At 46.2% G+C, this 19351-nt stretch overlaps 1 protein-coding gene across 1 annotated transcript in view; it reads left to right on the top strand.

The window, feature by feature from the left end:
* The window catches only part of LOC141111760 (neural-cadherin-like), a 130839-nt gene that overhangs the window by 84822 nt on the left and 26666 nt on the right, over positions 1 to 19351 (top strand). The window contains 2 exon segments of the mRNA XM_073603899.1: positions 1419 to 1645; positions 7606 to 7883. Of these exon segments, the coding sequence (XP_073460000.1) occupies positions 1419 to 1645; positions 7606 to 7883 (505 nt within the window).

Raw genomic sequence — 19351 nt, 5'->3', positions numbered from 1 at the left:
TGCAATGTGGCCTCTACCACTTCTCCACCTCAACGTAGCCTCCTTCATACCCAGTTGAAGTAGAACACCAATCAAAACTTCTTTTTAGTTTTGGATGGAGTGGGGGAAGGTTAGAAACTCTGTCAGGTTTTTTATTACCTGTTTTACCCTCCCTGTTTGTCTTAATGTCCATTGCCACTGGGACCCAAAGTGATGGGAAATCCCAAATGTTTAACAGGTACCTCCAATGCATGTGATATTTTAAAATATGATACAGATGTCAAAAGTGGGAATTCCTCTCACTTTGGGTAGCATTTCATGTGCTTCCTGTTGCATATCTAAGACAGAGATTGTGGGAAAGTCTCCCTGGAAAAGAAGTAGAATGAAGATGACAGAGACTCTTGACATATCCAAGGTTGTGGCATAACTTCTCCAGGCCCCTATGAACACTGTCACACCTACCATACATACAAATGCCCCACAACAGTAAGAGACCATCATTCTGGAAGCACAGATAGGCAACATAGAGCTATACATTTGGTTGCAGTTACTACTTGTCCTACCTCTGATTGCTCCACACTATTTATTGCCATGACCATTCTGTAAGAGGAAACAGCTGCAGACCCATTATGGTTGTTATGTCTCCATTCCCTTGTAAGATCTTCTGGAACATGGATTAATAGACTATGGATAAATATTGTTGCCACTGGCGGACCTTGATGGGTTTCAGGGGTTTCAATGGCGACCATGCCTATGCTTCAGGGGGCCCATGCAGCCTCCCTGTTTACACCAAGACAGGAGCGACGACGGAATTTACTGGAACCGATCCCTGTATTTTCCTCCTGCAGCCGCTGAAAGCCTGCTTCTCCTTCTCTTCCTCCCATCAGCTTCCGGCAGCTGCAGGAGAAAAATACAGGGTATCGGTTCCAGTAATTGGCCCTCCCCCCCCCCCCGCAGCTCCTCCTGTCTAGGTTCCACTTCCTTCTGCTGCCTTGGCCCCCTGTGTACTCCCCTGGTCCCCCAGCCCTGCAGCACTGTTGGCTCCCCCCCCCCTTCTCCTGCCCGCTGCTGCGGAGGATCGTTTCAGAATGGAGAGTGGGAAATAGGCTGGTAAATGTAATTTACTGGCCACGGTGCATGGTCGAGAAGGTGGGTGGTAGTGGGGAAGGGGGGCCCAGGTCAACTTTTGCATTGGAGGCCAAGCTTCAAGCTATGCCTCTGATTGTCATAAAGTTTGGTAAACATGGAGCTTGTCTTTCTCTACCATGAAAACTTCGCCTTTACTATCTGCTGTCTGCTATACTGCCTCCAGCTCATCTATTAAAGCATAGAACAAAATAAAACAGTGTCCCAAAAAATGACAGACTTAATCTGACTGGATGCTTTTGGGACCCTTCCAACCCATCATCTCATGATCGACATTCTGTTTTCCCTCCTAGATATTACTGCAGAGGAGTTTATCACAAAGGATGAACATGGAGTGAGTAAAGAGGACCGCCTGCGGAGGGTTCTGGCAGAGGTAGTACCCTCTCATCTGGATAACGTCCAGTTCTTCGGCCTGTACAGTGAGGGGAGAGTGACGGAGCTCAGGATGGCCGTTCGGGACTCTTCTTCTTACCGTAAAGCAGACAAGTTGCAAAACGTGGTCATCAAACACAAGGAAAAGGTGGGTCCCTTGTGGCTTTGAGTGGTTGATGTAGTATGTTCTGACTCACAAGGGGTGATCTGCTGGTCTGTTGGAAGGGAAGACCTTTTGGGACGTCAACATGAAGACTTTATTGCGGTACTGTCCACAGGATGATACCTATTGTTTTCTATCATATAGACTTTAAATAGAGGTTGAACATGAAACCATGACCCCGACCTCTATTCCATTCAATCAATCAACATCCATAATATTGTCTTTATGGTAGTGCCTGTGGAGAAGAGGAGGGAGACTTTTTCACCTCAACCCAGAGAAGAGATACACTCATGCTCAGACCTTTTTTTCTCAGAGAATAGGTGCAGGAACTCCCCTCTTCTAAGTCAACACTTGTATTTGCCCCCTACCCACCTCCGAGCACCATCCCTTGGTTCCACCCCCCTACCCACCTCCCAGTACCGCTCCTTTTAGAGAAAACGGAACCAAGTATCATTTTGTGGTGCTAAGTAATTCGTATGGATTTTGTTAGGGATATATAAAAAGCAGTAAAATAGATCCCCTGCAACCAGCAGCAATCGTCCCCCCCCCAAGCATCAATAGAACCCTCCAGCAACGATAGCCGCCCCCACAACAAAATACCCGCTACCAACAACAGATCCACCCCAGGAACAATAGACCAGGATGAGCGACATAAGATCTACCAACAGCCAGCATTAATAGGCCCTCCAGCAGCCAGCAACAATAGACCCCTCCCTTAACAGTAGATCCCTCACAGCAACAATTGACCCCCCCAACAACATCAGACCCCCCCCAGAAACAATAGACCCTTCCCTCAACAATACATCCCCCCCAAGCAACAAAAGATCATCCAGCAGCCAGCATCAATGGACACTCCAACACCCCTTGCCATTAGATACATGGAGGTGCCGGAACTGTTTCCCTACGTTCCCGCTAAAAAAAAAAAAGCCCTGTAGACGCTTATGATAGTGGAAGTAGCTTGTCCACTGGCTTGTCTTCAAAAAAACATACACCCCCAGCGAATCCAGCAATGTCTAGTTTAATCCGCAGTTTCTTTGCTGCATTCTGCCATCTACTTTTCTTATGTCAGCGGGGGTCAGCTGCCTCTTTCTGGTTCTTGCAGCCAGCCCCTCCCCGCACCGCAGTACATTCGCAGTGTGGTGGAGATTTCCCAGTGCTTGCACTGAGTGCTGGGGATTGCCCCGAAGCCTCCTGAGATGCCTGACCTCAGTATTCCAGGTGGCTTCGGGAGGGAGGGTACATCATTCTCATGTAGGAGAGAGGTTTATAAAAATGAACTCTCTGATTGTGTAATGGGGGTAGGAGTGTGCCCAAGGAATCCCAAAAGCTTGCATCTTTAATAACCTAGGCAATGAAGGTTATCCAACATTTCTGCACTAGCTGCTTTTAGAAATACTTGTCGTTAATTTTTAATGAATATATAACTGCATTAATTAGGGTTTCCTTTATATCTACCTGGAGCCCAGCTTTAATAAAATATAACTTTTATTGTATAGTAATAACGGGCTTTCCGTAGTATATTATAGGAGTTATGTTTTATTAATTATTAATAGTTATGTTTTATGCATCTCGTTACACAAGGGTATGTAGGAGCCAATGGATCAAAGTCAACTGAAGGCGGACAACCATTTTAAATTGAAATTCCATTTGTTAACCGCAATACAAAAAAATTGTGCCTCCCATATGGCCATGACAATTGTTTTCCTGCTCTAAAGTGGTTGGAAAGGCTAAAGTTTTTTTTTTGTTTGTTTTTTTTTTTTCAAAAATTACTACTAAACAAATTGCCTACTATAATGTACAAAATTCTCTTAAGCTGGCAAGCAATTATACTGTAAAGACAAGAAACGGGGGTGCGCATGCCCATGCACCGATGCCCAATAGGAGAGAATCAACCTTGGTTAGTTATAAAGTATATCATTGAAAGAAGAAGTAAATGAGTGTATGTGTATATTTTTAGGATAGGAAGCGTATTGATTCTGTAGGAGAGCAGAAGATAGAAAGATACCCCAGTAATGCTAATCTGCTATTCTTTTTTAGCCTATCCCTATGATATAGAAGTATCAGATCAATAGTCACTATCTATAAGGAGGCCTACTCAAATTTGACTGGCCAATTACCGTGGTATGGTGTCATGCATCCAAGCCACTTATTGGTCTCAGTCAATACAGGTGGATCTCATATCTTCATTGTACATACTAGGCAATTTGACTGGCCAATTACCATGGGATGGTGACTTGCATCCAAGGCACTCATTGGTCTCAGTCAAAAGGAGCTCTCATAACTACATAAAAAACAACTTGTTCACCATCCCAATAGACCATGTGACCCATGTGACACCACAACGTATGAGGAAAATAGGTGTAAAAATTACTTTAACTCCACGTGTTTCGCTCACTGAAATGAGCTTTGTCAGGAGTACCAAATAATACACCAAATCAAATTAGTGGGACAAACAAACATATATGGGCGGCACAGTGGTGTAGTGGATAGCACTTTCGCCTAGCAGTAAGAAGGATCGCTGGTTCGAATCCCAACCACGACACTACCTGCCTGGAGTTTGCATGTTCTCCCTGTGCCTGCGTGGGTTTCCTCCGGGTACTCCGGTTTCCTCCCACACTCCAAAGACATGCTGGTAGGTTAATTGGATCCTGTATAAATTGTCCCTAGTATATGTATGAATGTGAGTTAGGGACCTTAGATTGTAAGCTCCTTGAGGGTACGGACTGATGTGAATGTACAATGTATATGTTATGTTAAGTCACTTCACTGGGTATATGTAAAGGTTTACAACCACTTCAAGTAATGGTGCAAGGATTCATTGTGCACCACAGGCGTGCACAGCCTATTGCATTAGGGTGTGCACCCCAAAGCTCAAACACATATGTGTGTGTGCATGTGTATATATACTGATGGTGTCATTAGGGCAGAGATTGGTGTCAATAGGGCAGTGGACGGTGTCAGTAGTTTTTATTTTTATTTTTTTACAATTGTATTTTTTAAACAATCTTTTTACTTTTTTTTGGAGTGCTTTGGTGAAATATCAGGGGTCTAAAAAGGGGGATTCTGCTCCACACAGGGTGATTAGGGTGTGCCCAGGGACACTTGGCACATCCTGTGTACACACCTATGTTGTGCACAAATATGTACATAGTAACAACAACATATCATAATTGTAATAACAATGGAGAAGTGAAGTGCAGGAAAGAAGTCATAGGTACCAACACGTTTCACCATTTAGTTGCTTTATCAGGATACCCTAGTCTTCCAAGGAATAAGTCACAGTTAGTACATATTATATACATGTAAACAGACATCATCACATTCGATGAAAAACCGTGTTGGGACATAATGGTTGCCTACTCAAAAACAAGCAAATGTGACAATATATACAGTTGTGCTCATAAGTTTGCATACCCTGGCAGAATTTATGATTTCTTGGCCATTTTTCAGAGAATATGAATGATAACACAAAAACTTTTCTTTCACTCATGGTTAGTGTTTGTCTCAAGCTGTTTTATTATCAATCAGATGTGTTTACTCTTTTTAAATCATAATGGCAACAGAAACTACCCAAATGACCCTGATACAAAGTTTACACTCCCCAGTTCTTAATACCGTGTATTGCCCCCTTTGATATCAATGACAGCTTGAAGTCTTTTGTGGTATTTGTGGATGAGGCTCTTTATCTTCTCAGATGGTAAAGCTGCCCATTCCTCTTGGTAAAAAGCCTCCAGTTCCTGTAAATTTGTGGGCTGTCTTGCATGAACTGCATGTTTGAGATCTCCCCAGAGTGGCTCAATGATATTGAGGTCAGGAGACTGAGATGGCCACTCCAGAACCTTCACTTTATTCTACTGTAGCCAATGACAGGTCGACTTGGCCTTGTGTTTTGGATCATTGTCATGTTGGAATGTCCAAGTATGTCCCATGTGCAGCTTCCTGGCTGATGAATGCAAGTGTTCCTCCAGTATTTTTTGATAAAATACTGCATTCATCTTGCCAACAATTTTGACAACATTTCCACTGCCTTTGTAGTTCACACATCCCCAAAACATCAGCAATCGACCTCCGTGTTTCACAGTAGGAATGGTGGACCTTTCATCATAGGCCTTGTTGACTCCTCTCCAAATGTAGTGTTTATGGTTGTGGCCAAAAAAGCAAAATTTTGGTCTCATCACTCCAAATGACTTTGTGCCAGAAGGTTTGAGGCTTGTCTCTGTGCTGTTTGGCGTATTGTAAGCGGGATACTTTGTGGCATTTGCGTAGTAATGGCTTTTTTCTGGCGACTCGACCATGCACCCCATTTTTCTTCAAGTGCCTCCTTATTGTGCATCTTGAAACAGCCACACCACATGTTTTCAGAGAGTCCTGTATTTCACCTGAAGTTATTTGTGAGTTTTTCTTTGCATCCCCAACAATTTTCCCAGGAGTTGTGGCTGAAATTTTGGTTGGTCTACCTGACTGTGGTTTGGTTTCAACAGAACCCCTCATTTTCCACTTCTTGATTAGAGTTTGAATACTGCTGATTGGCATTCTCAATTCCCTGGATATCTTTTTATATCCCTTTCCTGTTTTATACAGTTCAACTACCTTTTCCCGCAGATCCTTTGACAATTCTTTTGCTTTCCCCATGACTCAGAATCCAGAAACGTCAGTGCAGCACTGGATGAAAGATGCAAGGGTCTGTCAGGAGTCCAGAAACTCATTGACCTTTTATACACACACATTAATTACAAGCAAACAGATCACAGGTGAGGATGGTTACCTTTTAATAGCCATTCAAACCCCTTTGTGTCAACTTGTGTGCATGTTATCAGGCCAAAATCACCAGGGTATGTAAACTTTTGATCAGGATCATTTTGGTAGTTTCTGTTGCCATAATGATTTTAAAAAGAGTAAACACAGTTGATTGATAATAAATGGCTTCAGCCAAACACTAACCATGAGTGACAGAAATGTTTGTGTTATTATTCATATTCTCTGAAAAATGGCCAAGAAACCATAAATTCTGCCAGGGTATGTAAACTTATGAGCACAACTGTATGTAGATGTACATCCACGCAGGAAGCATCCAAAATCACTCCGGACAGGGGGGGACGCAACAGATTGTGGACGACAAATATGGAGGCCTTTACAGTGGCTTGATACCTAATAAACTGCAAACAAGAATTCTTATTTCAAATTATCCCAAAATAACGAAAAAATATGGATATAGAAAATATAGGCAAATGCAGGCCAGTTATAGGTAAATCCAGGAAGGGACACTTGACTTACAATAATTAGATGAACGGTGTTGTCACCCTAAGACAGGAAGCGTGTTATTGGCAGGATCATCAGGTGAAACTAAAGGGAAAAAAATCCTGTTTTTGAATGGGATGTCCAGAAAGCTGATATAGACGTAAAGCTCAAGGGTTCACTTTTGGCCATATAGTGTAGATAAGAGTGAAGTCAGGACTTCCTCGATCCTTCATCGACCAAGAATGTTCTGAGGCCATCAGATCAGCATGACAACCAGGGAGGGGGCCAATGTCTTGAGAAGGAGAGGTCAGCCGTGGCAGCCATCATATCTCCTCTGCTCAGGCTCCCTTTAAAGTTAATTTTGAAGTATGCGGAGCCTATTTAATGCGCTGGTGACTCCGGGAGAGCTAATGCTGGCTGATGGACCCACTTTCCCTAGATGTAAAGCTTACAGATAAAATCAGACACGAGACATTATGATAGAATCGGTCAGGGCAGATGCGAAAGGCTCGATAAATGTGAAAGCCCTGCTTGTAGCATGAATTATGTATCGGAGGATACAGCCGTACACGGCAATACCATTTGTCCGCTGACATAAAATCCATGCCTTCACTTTGACGGGTGCAATTGCTCTCGGCTATCCTCTGTGAACGCTAACCACGTTGTGTTTTTTTTCTTTTCTTTTTTTTTTCTTTTGTTCTCATCAGATCCAGGCAGCTGTTCAGACAGAAGTATTCCCAGGGGACAGAGACTTCTGCCTACGTACCATCTGCTTGAGGAACGCGGGGTGCCGAGACCACAGCGCTGTCAGAGACTTCCTGAATCTGGTGGATGGGGGCAGCGTATCCTTCATGTCTGTCATCCACGACCTGGCCACAGCGTGCAGGTGTCCACCGTCTGGAAGGGCTCGGCCTTCATGTTCCTCTCTACCGTGGAACCCCTGTCTACATGGTGGCACCTGTGTGGACACTGCTAGTGGATACAGGTAAGGCACATCAGGATCGGCAGGTATAAAGAGAACCAGTCATGATGGGGTTATGCCAGAATCTGAATGTTCAGCAATCATTACAGTTGCCAAACACTTTTATTTTCTCCCTTCCACACTGGCCCATATTTTCAATTTTTCATATTTGGTGGACCTGTCCTATGTTAGATCATTAATATCACCACACTCGAATCTGCCTATGAAGTGATGACTAGGCAATATATGGTACCTTCCAGACTGACCCATATTTTCTCTGGCCATCCAGGCCTATGCTTTTGAGGATGCCAGACCACTGGCGATGTCCTTCATATTTGGTGGACCTGTCCTCTGTTGGACCATTAATATCACCACACTCGAATCTGCCTATAAAGTGATGATCAGGTGGTACATGGTCCCTTCCAGACTGGCCCATATTTTCCCTGGCTATCCAGGCCTATGCTTTTGAGGATGCCAGACCACTGGCGATGTCCTTCATATTTGGTGGACATGTCCTATGTTGGACAGAGAACAGTCATGATTGGGGTTATGCCAGAATCTGAATTTTCAGCATTCATTACAGTTGCCAAACACTTTTCTTTTCTCCCTTCCACACTGGCCCATATTTTCAATTTTTCATATTTGGTGGACCTGTCCTATGTTAGATCATTAATACCACCACACTCGAATCTGTCTATAAAGTGATGACCAGATAGTACATGGTCCCTTCCAGACTAGCCCATATTTTTCCTGGACATCCAGGCCTACGCTTTCCAGGATGCCAGACCACTGGCAATGTCCTTCATATTTGGTGGACATGTCCTATGTTGCACCATTAATACCATAACACTCGAATCTGCCTATAAAGTGATGACCAGATAGTACATGGTCCCTTCCAGGCTAGCCCATTTTTTTCCTGGACATCCAGGCCTATGTTTTCGAAGATGCCAGACCACTGGCAATGTCCTTTATATTTGGAGGACCTGAAATGTTTTGGGACGTTGGGACGTTTTTGGTCCAGGGTCTTCTCACTATTGCTTACACTACTAGGAACAGAGCTCAAAAAAGACCCCAGACGGGTCCTCTTGCACTTCAAACCCCCCAACATTACTAAATGCCAATTTAAATTTGTCCTTTTTGTCTCACAATCGCTAAAGCATGGAAGAATAAATTTAACCATTTCTCACAAGCTGAATCTTGCCTAGATGGCATTTTTATTAACGAACAACAGGCTAGTACTCTTACTAACACTCATGCCAAATTCCCCAAAAATACAACTGTAGGTCCAGTTCACTTCTGGTTTGTTTACATTGTTGCCAGTCAAGCCCTGATGAAGGGGGCACTTGGACCCCCAAAATGCGTTGGATACTTTTTTGGAATAATGTTGTATCTGGTCCTCTTAGCAGTGGTGTGGTGCTTCAATTTAAATTTAAGCTACATTATACTACAAGGAGACTGTGGAGATCCTCTGAGGTGTAGAAGCTTCCTGCCCAGGAACCAGATCATTTACACCCGCATCAATACCAGTAAGGTAACCCTACGGGTCCAGTGCTATCTTTCCACTTTCCTCATCTAAGCCCAGATGGAGGGGGTGATATCTGGCCCCAAAACACGTTAACTACTGTACTTAAGTAGTATTAAACTTCTTTTCAAACTTATGGGTTTCAGAACCTCAGAATTTTGTCAGCATAGCTCAGGGGAGTCATTTTGACCCCTTGATGTGTGGAATCTGTCTACCCAACAACAAGATGTTCCACGTGGACCACACCAATTGGAACATAAAATGGTCACATCTATTTAGCTTCATGTTCCAAGGCCATCAATCTCCCCCTCAAGAGCAGATAAATATTCATGACCTAGTGGTTAAGACTTTCCACACCGATTACGGGAACCTCCTTCCAGCATCAGGCTGAAGTAATCCACCCACCAGGCCTATGGAAAACCTACAGAACCCAGAAAAGAGTAATTATTAGCTTAGACTGGTTGCAGCCTAGCAGTAATACATTCTATATATATTAAATACAGGAATGCATAGGGCAGGGTCACCACATATCTGAGCTGAAACCTTTAGCCAACTCAATATTGAACCCTACAGACTAAGACTGGGATGCCATTAAAGTTAATGTGCGTGTAAAGCATGGAGTAGGCAACCTCGGCCTTCCAGCTGTGGTGAAACTACCAATCTCATCATGCCTCTAGGAGTCATGTCTGTGATTGTTAGGGTCTTGCAATGTCTCGTGGGACTTGTAGTTTCAAAACAGCTGGAGGGCCGAGGTTGCCCACCCCTGGTGTAAAGGAAGGTGTCCCAATACTTTTGGCAATATAGTGTATCGAACAGATATGTACAAAAGATGGGCAGATCCAAAAACTATCAGGTAGCTAGAAACAGAATCCAGATCTACCTAAGCAGTTATCACTGTTGAAAAATGAATATAGAAATCTGGGTCTGACTCAACCCTTGGGCTCCACCTATAGCTAAAATATCACTTTTGGGTGGGTTAATAGCAGAAAGTGATGCTTATGAATTTGAGCATTATGAGTGATAATGGGGTCCTCTGTGATGTGTTGGGGGCCAGAGCAACCATGACAAACAATGCGTACTAATTCAACAGTGAATCCTTCCCCAACATTGTCAGGAAGTAGGAGGGGTCACAGGGGGCGGGATGTGTCAGGAAGTAGGAGGGGTCACAAGGAGAGGAATGTGTCGGAAAGTAGGAGGAGTCACAGGGAGCGGGATGTGTTAGAAAGTAGGAGGGGTCACAGGGGGCGGGATGTGTTGGGAAATAGTAGAAGGAGTCACAGGGAGTGGGATGTGTCAGGAAGTAGGAGGGGAGCATTTTTTACAATGCATCCTGTTTCAACACTGATATATAGTAGCTAGTACTTTAAATGCATGCGATGCATACTGATATTACATTTTTCCTCCTATGTTTAGTTGTGCATTAATTCTAGAGTCTGCCCAAACAAAACGCCACAAAATAAATGGTAAAAGCAAATGACAAAGTTGATGATTTCACTGCCCTGTGCCTTACCATATGACAAATTAAGGAAAAAGAAAGCCCGGAGCAAAGAAATAAAAATAATAAGCAAAGGGCGGGCATGACAGAGTTAACAGTGGAACATAGTTTGAGGGATGTTTATGTTAGAACAATTGGGATTGGTAGGTTATTAGGAAGGGGTGGAGCAAAAATTAACTGAACAGGGGGCAAGGTCCCTTCCCAGCTCAGTTGGTCTGGAAGAGAGAGCTTGCAGCATGGCCGCTGTGAATCCCTGTTTGCAAGATTGTAGGCTGGGACTGCGTCCAGGGGACCTGGATGGCTTGAGAGCAGCCTGGATGCGGCGCTGGGTGACAGTGCCTCAGCGGCCATTTCAGTGGTGGGTGAGTCGGTGCGAGCGCGGCGGTCCAGGCCGCCAGGCTCGTTTCTCCCCGGATCCCCCTCTACTCCTCCCTCCCAGGGTGCAGAGTCAGAAGCTCCGTGCGGGTCGGCCGGTTTCTGGGCCGCCCGCGAAGCGCGCGGTGGCGCAGGAAAGGGGGGGGTTCGCTCCCAGCCAGATCCCTCTATCCCCCTCCCTCCCAGAGAGCAGAGACAGCAGGTTCGGGCAGGGAGGCCGGTTTCTGGGCCTCCCGCGAAGCGCGCGGCGGCACATGAGGTGGGGAGAAGGGGGGGCAGAGGCCATCAGTCCGTGGAGCATCCAGGAGTAGCGCCAGCAGTTCCAAGGCGGATGCTGGGCCTAGCGAAGATGGAGCAGGGAGACAGGCCCCTGGCGTTTCCACAGCAGGGGCGGGGCTTCAGCATGGGAGGATGGCAGCAACGGCACCCAGGCACCCCAAAGCTGGGGCTGGGGGGCACGTAAGAGGGGAGGGAGAGAGGACAGAAGCGGGCAGTGGCCTGGTGAGGCACTGTGGGATAGATGTCATTGGGCCCATAAAAAAGCGACCCACAAATCAGTGGGTGAATCCGGCGATCGGAGGAGGAGCGCTGTAGGACCGCGGATCCCCGGCGGCCAGGGAGGTGTCTGCTGGAGGACTGTCGGCCACTGAAGCGGAGATAGGAGAAGACCGGTCAGAAGGAGAGCTGTCGCAGTCGGATGATGATGGGCAGCAGGGACGTCATGCTGCAGTGGAGACGGGACTTTCGGCTGGTGGGACCCTTCCCAGGCATCTCGGTAAGTCCATGTTTATTCCTTCACGTGTTGTTGGTAATCTTGTGGGTGAAGGGGGCGAGTTTAACAGTGGGGGTCAGGGAGCAGCGGGGCAGTCGGATGCGACTGTGCCTCCCACTCCGGCCGCGTGGGCGGTTGGCCGCGCTACGGCGGAATTGGGGTTGCAGGAATTCTGAGCAGGTTTGAAGGATTTAGTAAAAAATTTGAGCTGGGGACAATTGGGATTCAGTTTCCTGCGGCGGTGGGTGGATCCTGGGGTCGGGGGGCAAGGGTCGGGTGGTCAACGGGCTCGGGGACTCCCCCCGTGCCTGCTACGGAACAAGCGGCGCCCGCGACGGAGGTCGCTGGGGTGGCAGTGCAGGAGGTGGTGCCTAAGCCGCCGGGGGGGGGGGGGGACAAGGGAAGGGGCAAAAAAACAAGATTTGGTGAGACTGGCAGATGCAGAAAAATGTGAGGTTTAGGTGGGTTTTGAGGGGCCCATCGGAGCGCACCTAAAACCTGAAGTTCGAGAAAAATTAGGAAAGGGGAATACGTGGAGATTTTGGCGCTCCTACCGCTGGTAAAATGTATCTTAGATAGGGTTAAGCCGGAGGATAACAAGAAGGAGGACAAGGAGAAAAGGAGGTAGAGGCTTATCCCCAGGACTTTTGCGAATTGGCTGCAGGCCGTTGCAGTATTGGCAAGTGTTATTGGGGAAAAGAACCCAGAGCAATGCTCGTCATTGTTTGGGCTATTTGGACGCTATAGGTGTGGCATTCAGAGTTACAGGGGAACAGCTTGGCTGCGGTATGACGAGCAGTTTTTAAGCAGCGGAGGGCTATACGCCTGTCCTTGAAGTGGGATCATAAGGACATCAGCTTATGGATGCGCCTTATGACCTCGGCTAGGCCGACGGCTCTGTTGTTTCAAGGGGTGGCAGTTTAATAAGGGTTCCTGTAGATTTGGGGGGTCGTGCAAGTACAAGCACGAAGGTTCAGGTTGTGGAGGGGGACACACGGTGTCCCGGTGTTTTTAAACAAGGAAAGGGCCGTACCGGCGACCCTGGGGGAAAAAGGGGAGAACGCCGGTGAAAGTGGCAAAGATGCAACCTTTCCTAGATAGATACCCAGACAGGGAGGCAGCGCGGTTACTTGGTCGGGGATTTGCGGAGGGTTTTAGAATCCCTTCACGTTTAATGGATACTCCCCCGCTGTCATGCAATTTGCGGTCAGCCTTACAACATGCTGACATGGTTTAGGAGAAACTGGGGAAGAAAATTTTGTTAGGCCGCATAAGTGGGAATGTTCCTGCGTTGCCAATATCGGATTTGGTAGTGGCACCGCTAGGCGTTGTGCCGAAGAAAGAGCCTAACAAATTTAGGCTTATTCAGAATTTTTCCTACCCTAAAGGGGGTTCGGGGAATGATGCCATCGACCCAGAGGTCTGCGTGGTCTCATATACGTCGTTGGATGCAGCGGTAGTTTGGGTGTATGGGCGGGGGGCACTTAGGGAGATAGCTGACATAGCGTCGGCTTTTCGTTTGCTACCGGTTCACCAGGAGAGTTTTTCGTTTGTTGTTGGCAGTAGGAACACTACGTAGATTGCTGGCTACCTATGGGGTGTTCTATATCCTGCGCGTTGTTTGAACAGTTTAGTTCCTTACTAGAGTAGGTGGTGAGTGACGTCGCGGGAATAAATTCAATCATTCACTATTTGGACGATTTCCTTTGCGTGGACCCTCCCAAGTCAGAAGTTTGGTGCGGTCCTGTTGGCTACGCTGGAACATGTTGCAGATAAGTTTGGTATTCCATTGGCCCCAGAGAAGACTGAAGGTCCACGGACGGTGTTGAGTTTCTTAGGCATCATGTTAGACATGGAGTGCAGGCTGCCGGAAGATAAGCTGACGGCTTTGCAAGCAGAGATTCAGGGAATAATGGGATTTCGCAAAGTACGGCTGCGCACCCTGCAATCCTTATTAGGTAAGTTACATTTGGCGTGTCGCATTTTGCCCATGGCAAGGGTATTTTGCAGGCGGCTGTCGGCAAGTACGGCAGGGGTTACGTCCCCCAAGCACTATGTGCGCTTGGTGAAGGCTCATAGAGAAGACCTGTAGGTACGGCACACGCTCCTGGCTAATTTTAATGGCAGTGCGTTGTGGATGTCAGGGCCAGTTAGCAATTTGGATCGGGAGCTGTACACAGATGCGGTGGTTTCTGCGGTTTTTTGGAGCCTTCTTCCAAGGTAAGTGGAGTGCAGGGCCTTGGCCTCAGTCGTGGAAGGAGGCAGGTTTAGTAAAGAACATGTTACTGTTTGAACGGTTCCCTGTGGTATTAGCAGTGGAGTTGTGGGGGGAATCTTTCAGGAATTTGAAAGTTAGATTTCACGTGGACAACCTGGGGGTGGTACAGGTAATTAACAAGGTTTCAGCTGCATCACCGCCGGTGGTAAGGTTGCTCAGACACCTTGTATTGCGCTGTCTGGCAGCGGAATGTGTGCATCTATGCTGTGCACCTCTCTGGTGTGGAAAATGTCATTGCTGATGCACTATCTCGCTTTCAGTGCGACAGATTGCGGGATTTGGTACCAGGGGCGGAGCAGAACGGGGTCCCTTGTCCCGAGCGGCTGTGGAGGATGGCCTTGGAAGAGTAGCGGGATGGATTAGACAGTCAGTGAGCGAAGCGACGTGGTCAGCTTACAACAGTGTATGGCAGGATTGGGTATCAATGCTGCAACAGGTGGTGGAAGGCCATGAGGAACAAGATTTCTGGTTGTTGGTTTTTTGTATTTTGTTTCCTGGAATCTGGAGGATGGGGTGTCGGTGTCTGGGTTGAAAAAGAAGTTGGCAGGCCTGGCGTTTTGGTTAAGACTTCAAGGTTTATCTGACTTTACTAAGGAATTTTGGGTTGGGCAGGCATTGAAGGTTTACTGGCGTTCTAAGTTGGGGAGGGACGCTAGGCGCCCGGTTTCGTTCGAGCTATTAGGTAGGACAGTGGCGCAGTTAGACATTACTTGTTCGTCAGGTTATGAGGTAGTTTTGTTTAAGGTGGCATTCGCCTTGGCGTTTTTCGGGGCGTTTCGAATTAGCGAATTAGTCAGCCCCTCTAAAAAGAAAAATGGGGGATTGGGTGTAATGGATGTCAGTTGTGGGGAGGACAGATTGTCCATATTGGTTACAAAATCTAAAACGAATCAGCGGGGCAAGGGAATAACGGTGCAGGTTTTTTTTTTTCACTGCCAGGTTCTCCCTTGTGCCCAGTACAATTGGTGCGGGGGGTTTCTTGCCATACGCCCGGGGGGGTGGGGTGGTCCCCCCCTTTTGGTACATCAGGATGGGTTGTCGTTATCGCATTTTTCAATTCATTGAAATTTTCAATAAATGTTTAAGGCACTTGGTTTGGGGGATCAAAAAAAAAAAAAAAAAAAAAAAAAAAAAAAAAAAAAAAAAAAGTTTTCATCCCATTCCTTTAGGATAAGGGTGGCTACGAGTACATTGAAAAGATTATATGTGTTGGGGTGTCTGATTTATTGGGGGGTTTGTTTTTTTTTTGTTGTTTTTTCTTTTCTTTCAGGTCAAATGCAGTGCCTGGTCTGGACAGTGGGCCACCCCTATATGTGTTGGGGGGCGAGGAGAGGTGATGCCAGAAGGGATGGGAGACAGTTGGGGTTTTTCCAGACAGGAAGCCTGTCTCCGGTGGTTGGGGGGCCTGGTATGCTATGGGGTAGAACGGTGTCGTAGGTGCGTAGATTTGCACGTATGGATAGGCCTCCTGACGGGTGGGTGTTACACGTTGGCGGCAATGATCTGGGGCTCAGGTCAATGTTAGATTTGGTGCGAGACATCAAATTTGATTTTGGCAACTTAGGATGGCTTTTCCACACATGTTGATTGTGTGGTTGGACATAGTGGCACGTACTACGTGGAGGTTGGCGAGGTCGGTGGACAAGGTTAACGGGGCCCGTAAGATGGTTAACAAGGAAGTCAGTGGTTTCGTGGTCAGGAATGGTGGGTTGGCTATCAGGCACATGGTGTTAGAGGTGGATACATGGCGTTTACTTGCGGAGAGATGGGGTACACCTGAACGATGTGGGCTTTGGGAATACAGGATGGGATAAAGCGAACATTGAGGGTTTGGCAGGGCACACAAGGGTAAGGCTTTACCCTGGTGTGTGCTGTGGCGTGATGTTGGTCTTTGCGGGTGAAGGATTAAACCCGAGTTATGGTAAAGTTTGGGACCCATCAGTAGTATGAGGCCCGTTGGTGGTATTCCAGCTAACGGAGGTTTTAGCTGGAATTGGTTATTGGGTGCACTGCGGTCAATTGGTTTGTTGTCTCCGAGCTAGCATGTCAGCTGGAGGCCTATTTTAGTTAAGGTACCGCAGTGCCTGATTTTATCGAGTTTAAGATTGGTGGGTTTTTCCCTGCAAAGACCAACGGGAGTATTTAACTGATATGTCAGGTGTTTTTATACAGTTACGTTAAGTTGATATTGAAATTAATTTTATTGGTTATTATTAATAAAGATAATTGGCTGCTACGGCCAATATTTTACTCCAGATGGGTGTGGTCTCAATTATTTGGGGTAAATAGGGATGGGGGTACGTAGCAGGTTTAAAAGGGTGTGATATTAAAGGGAAACTAGATACATCTGTTATACAATAGTCAAGAAAGCCCGGAGCAAAGAAATAAAAATAATAAGCAAAGGGCGGGCATGACAGAGTTAACAGTGGAACATAGTTTGAGGGATGTTTATGTTAGAACAATTGGGATTGGTAGGTTATTAGGAAGGGGTGGAGCAAAAATTAACTGAACAGGGGGCAAGGTCCCTTCCCAGCTCAGTTGGTCTGGAAGAGAGAGCTTCCCACCCTCCCTCCCTAAAATTGGTAAGTATGGTCTATATGGATTTTGTTGGTACAATTTCAAATGTTGGAATGTCGTGGCAGTGGCGTGATGTTGGTCTTTGCGGGTGAAGGATTAAACCCGAGTTATGGTAAAGTTTGGGACCCATCAGTAGTATGAGGCCCGTTGGTGGTATTCCAGCTAACGGAGGTTTTAGCTGGAATTGGTTATTGGGTGCACTGCGGTCAATTGGTTTGTTGTCTCCGAGCTAGCATGTCAGCTGGAGGCCTATTTTAGTTAAGGTACCGCAGTGCCTGATTTTATCGAGTTTAAGATTGGTGGGTTTTTCCCTGCAAAGACCAACGGGAGTATTTAACTGATATGTCAGGTGTTTTTATACAGTTACGTTAAGTTGATATTGAAATTAATTTTATTGGTTATTATTAATAAAGATAATTGGCTGCTACGGCCAATATTTTACTCCAGATGGGTGTGGTCTCAATTATTTGGGGTAAATAGGGATGGGGGTACGTAGCAGGTTTAAAAGGGTGTGATATTAAAGGGAAACTAGATACATCTGTTATACAATAGTCATGTGTTATGGGTCTTTAAAAATCTGTTACATATTTTAGATTTCCTGTCCTTTACTGCAAGCCAATATAATTTATTAATTTGAGTAATTTCCTCCCCCTACGTCGGTTCTTGCTGCTGCCGCAGCCAAGACGGATTAAGCCCCCAGTTTTCCTCTGATGCCGTCAACCCGTAATATTCTTAGAAGCACTTTAAATAATTTTTTCGCAGACATCTTTGTTCATTTTTTAGCACGCTGTTCTGCTCGGCAAGGCTTAGCGATATATTTTATAGAAATCAGAGTGGAGGGAAGGGATTAGAAGAGCGGCCCCGGCAGATGGAGGAGTCATTTGTATTCATTAAATGCTGTTCTGCCAGAAAAAAAGATGTTTGTGTAATGTATGCACTGATGGTATTTCTATAATCCGAGTCTAAATCTGATTGCAGCTGTTTAACCATTTTGTCAAGAAGCACCTGTCTCTTGGGCTTTGTCAGCTAGACCCATGAACTTTCGCAGGGACTGACCACGTACTTTCTACCATACCCTGCGCTAAGTTTATTAGGTCAAATTGGGAATGACTACCACTAGTTAATGGGTATGTCCATGTAGCGCTACCCTCCATAGGAGCTGCTGGATTTTAACTGGTTCTTCCCCAAACAGTGCTAAGGCCACTGTTCACACAGGCAACAATCCATTCACTCTGGCTCCATTAAACAGTCTAGGGCAGGGGTATGCAATTAGCGGACCTCCAGCTGTTGCAAAACTACAAGTCCCATCATGCCTGTGGGTTTCATGCTTGTGGCTGTCAGTCTTGCTATGCCTCATGGGACTCGTAGTTCTGCAACAGCTGGAGGTCCGCTAATTGCATATCCCTGGTCTAGGGGATGTCTTTTAAAGATTTCTCGCTTGTAGAACTTTAACAGGAGAGGGGTATGAGGTATGGGATACTCTAGAGTTTTTAAGAACAGTAGACAGAGGACAATCTTCTCTTAGTAAAGATAGCACAGTTTAGCTCTCAGAGCTAGGGACCATGAGATAGTCTTGCAGCTGGGGACAATGGGATAGCTTGAAGAACAGTTCTCTCATGGGGACCATGAGATAGTTTGAAGAACAGTTAAAGGCTCATAGCTGGGGACTTTGAGATAGCTTGCCGTTGCAGAATATTTAAAGCCTCATAGATGGGGGCCATGAGATAGCTTGCAGAACAGTTAGATTCTAACAGCTGAGGACCATGAGGTAGCTTGCAGAACAGCTAAACTCTCTACTTACAAGTCCCAGAGCAGGCACTTCCACAGACTTGATTCATTGATGGAGAAGACCAGCAGCCAGTCCAGGCATTCCTGAGGGGCAAGCAGCCCCCTGAAGCTCAATGATCCATCCTTCAGTGGGGGAAAGACAGTCTGCTCAGGGCTCCAGCCTAATTACTATCCTCCTAGACAATCTTCTGGTCACACCTCCCCAGGCATTGGCCAGGGCATAGTAAATATTCAGGCCAGTCATTTGAATTTCCCGCCTTAAGCGCTGGAAGCTTCTCCCAGAGGCAGGGGGAAACCACGAGCAGACCAAGGCAAACAATCCTTGCTACTGATTACAGAGCAAGCCAAAAATGGAATTTACCTAGCATCCTATACTAGACAGTGCTAAATCATGGTAAAAAAAAAACTTACTACATACTCTCATAGTTTGTTGGCAGGTGTTAATGTAGGCATTGTGTTTATGTGTAATGTTACTGTAAGCACTGCATTTATGTGTGAGTTATAACTATGAGGTTAATTGCGTGCAGTGGTGCGTTGGCCGGAGATGAGGTCACTTTCTGTTGTGAGGGTAGTTCCCAATGGTGTAGGGTCTTTGGTCCTATGTGGGAGCAGGGGAGCCCACACAACCTACGATGTGATCGTTTATATGAGTCCACCTGTAATGGGACCTGGAGGTGGGAAATGC

Source organism: Aquarana catesbeiana, linkage group LG11, assembly GCF_042186555.1.
Source record: "Aquarana catesbeiana isolate 2022-GZ linkage group LG11, ASM4218655v1, whole genome shotgun sequence".
Classification (NCBI taxonomy): Eukaryota; Metazoa; Chordata; class Amphibia; order Anura; family Ranidae; genus Aquarana; species Aquarana catesbeiana.
This window is presented reverse-complemented; position numbering and strand designations above follow the sequence as displayed.